The sequence below is a fragment of the Babylonia areolata genome, chromosome 11 (genome assembly GCF_041734735.1).
Source record: "Babylonia areolata isolate BAREFJ2019XMU chromosome 11, ASM4173473v1, whole genome shotgun sequence".
NCBI lineage: Eukaryota > Metazoa > Mollusca > Gastropoda > Neogastropoda > Buccinidae > Babylonia > Babylonia areolata.
In genome coordinates, this window is record NC_134886.1 from 26551296 (window position 1) to 26555878 (window position 4583).

At 47.7% G+C, this 4583-nt stretch overlaps 1 protein-coding gene across 1 annotated transcript in view; it reads left to right on the plus strand.

Moving 5' to 3' along the window:
* The first annotated feature begins 448 nt into the window (after nucleotides 1–448).
* LOC143287626 (uncharacterized) overlaps nucleotides 449–4583 on the plus strand; it is a 4140-nt gene continuing 5 nt past the window's right edge. Inside the window, exon 1 of the mRNA XM_076595746.1 lies at nucleotides 449–4583. This exon is cut by the window's right edge and continues 5 nt beyond it. Within this exon, the coding sequence (XP_076451861.1) occupies nucleotides 653–1345 (693 nt within the window). The 5' untranslated portion in view covers nucleotides 449–652 and the 3' untranslated portion in view covers nucleotides 1346–4583.

Consider the following 4583-nt stretch of genomic DNA (forward strand, 5'->3'; position numbering starts at 1 on the left):
ATCGATTCACACACACAGCGAGTCGCGCCAGCTAGGCTCCGGTTGGTGGAAGCCACCCCACGTGACCAAAGTATCAACGGGTCGCGGGGTTGAGCGGGAAGAGCTTGGCTCTCCGCCAGCTTATTACATATTCATGAGAGCGAGCCATGGAGCACGTGATGGGGCTGACGAGCGGAGCTTGTTAAAAAAATTCCAGAATTCCTTTGTCCAAGAATTAGATAAAAACCAGTTGAAAAAATTGTGTACGTCCTATTATCATTAGCTTCCTATCTTTTTATTTGAAATTATCGAAAGTAGAATGAAAAACAGCATAAAACATGTTTCATGTCGAAAGCTGCCACCCCTGTAGTCACATGGACTGATCAGTCTAGACGGACGTCAATTGAGCGTTTGCCAAAGCCAGCCCATTGGCCCACATCCACACTGCTCTTTCGTCTATAAACCCGCTGCGCGAGCGACGGTTAATCAGACAGACGTGGAGTTTTCATACAGCACAGAACCTGTTACTGTGAGATCGTTCGAAGTTTCAAAGTCTCTTGCGTCACCCAGTGTTTTGGAAACATTGCGCGTTACCACAATCAACTACCTCTTTGAGTACTACTACCACTTTGTGTTATTTAAGTCTTATACCAGTGATTTATCTACATCACCAATGGCCATGTACCCTAATGCTACCCACGGTTACATGCCGTTCGTCAAGCCGGCCCACAAGAGGCAGGCAGCGAAACGCTCCAAGCAGGCGGACAAGGACTCTGTTCGGGGGACGAAAGGTGCTGCTGGTGCTGCCGCCGCCGACGGCACCAAGACATACAAAGTGACCATGAGGGACCGCCGGGGCTTCATCTACACCTACATCATCCAGGCGGACGCCTCCAAGACGTTGCCTGTGCTGTGTGAGTCCCGGGTGACGGCGCCCAACAACTCCCCCCTCCTGTCCAACTCGCTGCCCAACATGCGCCGCTCGGCCCGCTTCCCCGTGTCGGCGCCCGAGTCCCGCAGCTGCGCCTCTTTAGCCGACGGCAAGGAGGACCTGAGCAAGATGGACGACGGCGAGAAGAAGGGCCTCTTCAACTCGTTGCTGCAGTACATCAAGAAGAAGACCTCGTCCTCCAAGTCGTCCAAGTCCCCCAGCTCCTCCTCCTCCTCGGCGGCCAAGTCGAAGAGGAAGGTGAAGCCGCTGCCGCAGAGGAAACGGCAGAGGACGGTGTCGGCCATGTCCAACCTGGACCCCATCCAGGAGAGCCCCGAGGAGGACAACCTGGACGACACGGACTCTTACTCGCACGACAGTGTCACCAGCGGCAGTGAGAGTGACAGTGGGGACGGCCACGAGTCGTGCCCGTAGTCTTGACTTTTCTTCTCTTAGAACTCTTTCTGTTTTTTTAACCGAATCTTTTATTCCTGCTTATCTGCCACTCCAGTGGGCTTCTACTGCTGCTGCTGCTGGCTGCTTCAATGTGGCTAACAACAAACCCCGGTGACGACGACCGCTGCTGAGTTGTTTTCCCTCAACTTCCCCCCTCTGTTACCACACACAGCCAGCCCCTTGTACCGAACATGGTGGCGAGGTTGTTGAGGGGGGGAAAGGGTGACGACGACGTCTTCACTCGGGTGGCGGTGGTGGTGGTGGTAGTGGTCCTGACCACAGTCCACGCTGGTGGTGGTGAGCTGCTTGGGGAACGGCTGGAGAGGGCGCGGGGTGTGACCCACCACGACGTCCACACCCCTCAGGACTCCCCTCCCCTCCCCTCCCCCCCCCTTCTGCATGGCTTCCTGCCAAGACCAACGACACCCAGGGTGGACCCACGTTGAAGCCTTGTCTTCATTCCAACAGACGTGTGGTAGCTACAGTGACCTGCCCTCCTCCTCCTCCTCCTCCTCTTCATTCGGGAGGGGGGGTGGTAGGTAGGTGCAGGTGGCACACAGCTCCCCTCCACTCCTCAGGGGTCCCTGCTTCATGGTATGGGCAGAAACTGAACTGTTGCTGTTCTAGTCACGGTGATATCGAAGAGGTCAGGGTATGTAAGGACAACTCTGGTGGTCATCATCCGTCCTGTGCTGATTGATTGACTTTGAAGAGACTTACCCTGACTTTGTGGGGAGGGGTGCTTGTTTGTGGTCAGTGTGTTTGTGTGTGTGTGATGAGTGAGAGCGAGTGTGTGTGTGTGTGTGTTTGTTGTTGTTGTTTTTTCGCATGGACTTTTGTGTTCAGAACTTTTGGAATATTTATTTATTGCCTCTGAGGAATGGCTTGGATGGATGGGACTGGACTGAATCCAGAATCAGAACTGTTTTGTTTTCAACAAAGTGCTGAAGAACAGGACTGTACCAAATGATAGGAGTTTTCCTCCTCATCGCTACTCTGACGGCCAACATTCCCAGTGACTTTGGTCCACACGGACTTGTGTTTCAGTCGGCGGAAATTCCAATAGGGCTTGAGTGTATTGGTGAAGTATTACTATGAATTACTTTGTTCAAATCAACGATTCTTAATTTATTCATATATGTCGACTGATGAACCGCCTCTGATTCATGTATTATCCCAAGTCAAAAAAAAAAAAAAAAAGATTCCTCTGCACAAGTGCCCAAATGACCATTTTTTTATACATTATATATTTATTTATTTTCGCAGTGCCCTGATGTTCATATTTTGTACAAGGTAACGAGCCATTTCAATTCATGCAGAATCTTTTTATGTAAGACGCGAGATTGTTTCAAATTCGTGTGGTAATTTGTGGTTGCCACTTGGTTGATCCTTCCTTGTTCAGAATCAATTTTCTAAATCTTATGTTAAAAAAAAAAAAGAGTAAAGTAGGCGATACATTCTAATCTATGCAAATGGTACACATTCTGCATTGCATTCAACAAACCATTGTGACAACGTCTGTACAATGAAACAAATATTTCAGTTATCTTGATGTATTCAGTGTTAGCTTTAAAGTAAACAAAACAACCCAAGTGACGTATGTCATTTATTTGCTCGTATCCAGTGAAGAAACGAAGTGCATATGTGTATCTGTACATTCGATACAATCAATCACGTTTGACAGTTTCACTTTGGAAGTGTCGAATGAGATTTATTGTGTTGATACGAAAGCTTTAAATCAGATTGGATGTTAAATGTGTTCTTTGGTGCCAGTGATTTTTTTTTTTTTTTTGTTAATTGTGTGTGTGTGTGTGTGTAAAATATCGAAATGTACGAGATGAATGAATGAATGCGAGTGCTTGTTGGTAACAGAACGACCAACCAACCACGGCTCAGTATTTATGATTACACAAAAGAAAATCAGAAAAGGATTTTTTGAATTATTATTATGAATGTATTGTGACAAGGAGCGAAGCAATGCAGCAAACTGGTTTTGTGTACATATTTGGCTATTTATTATAAAGAAATGAGAGCTTGCGAGAGAGACATACGTGGCAGTGCGTGAGTGAGAGAGAGAGAGATTGGAGAGCTTGCATCATCGGCCATGATGTGTGCGCGTGGGTATGTGCGCGCGTGGGCATGCATGTTGGGAAGGAAATGTTGATACATAGAACTGCTGTTTGTTGTTGGTTTTCTGCCTGTCTGTCTCTTCTGTTTTTTTCCCCTGTCTCTTGTTGTGGGTTTTTAGGGGGAAACCGTGTTTGGGGAATCAGAAAATACGTGATGATAGAGAGAGATCTGGAAAATCATTGTATTCGTTGATGGTGATGAATTCCAGCAGCCATGTTTTCCATGTGATTATCATAATTATCGACCCTGAAGGGGGAAAGGTTGGTTGGTTCGAGAGGAGGAGGAGAACGTTGTACTTTTAGTTTTCTCGGTTTAGAAATCTGAAACATTTTGAGTATTGATATATTGGGAGCGAGACAGATTTCCACTTTTTTAGATTGTGTATTGTTTGGGGGCGGGGAGGGGGGGGGTACTTTATCTGTCGTGTCTAAATTTAGTTCGACACATGACCAAACGAGACGAACTACACAGCGTCGCGACTCGACTCGAGCGCGCGAGCTGCTCGCGCGCGCTTGGAGGGGGAGGGGCGAGGAGAGAGAAGGTGGAGGATGGAAGGCTTGGAAAGTTGCCCGCACCTTCACTCCACCACACAGACACACACACACACACACACACACAAGAGTTCATCGCTGACGAGTCGAGGTCACGCGAAAATTTTCCATCACGCGCAGCCACGAGGTCACGCAGTGGTGTGAGGAGTGAGTTGATTGGTCGAGGCGTTTTTTTTTTGGACTTGGGCCAAATCTTTTTTTAGGGGGCTTGCCGTACTTGATTGTATGGCTGCCCGTGTGTGCGAAACTACATATTCCGCATACCAAGGGTGTGGTATGAAGAATCAGGGGGTTGGGGGAGGAGGAGGCGGGGGGGGGGGGTTGGTAGATGGGATAGGATTTTTTGGGAGGGTGTGAGGTCAAGAGAGAGAGACTTGGGAAAGAAGTGGGAAGAGCTTGGTGGATGTTCGTGTTGAGAAGGAATACTGTTGGTGTGTGATATTATTATTATTATAGTTTGCTTGTTGAGTTTGACTGATGTGTGAATTTTACTTATCAAAAATTTGTTTTTTGTATTTGAAAAAAAAAAAAAAAAG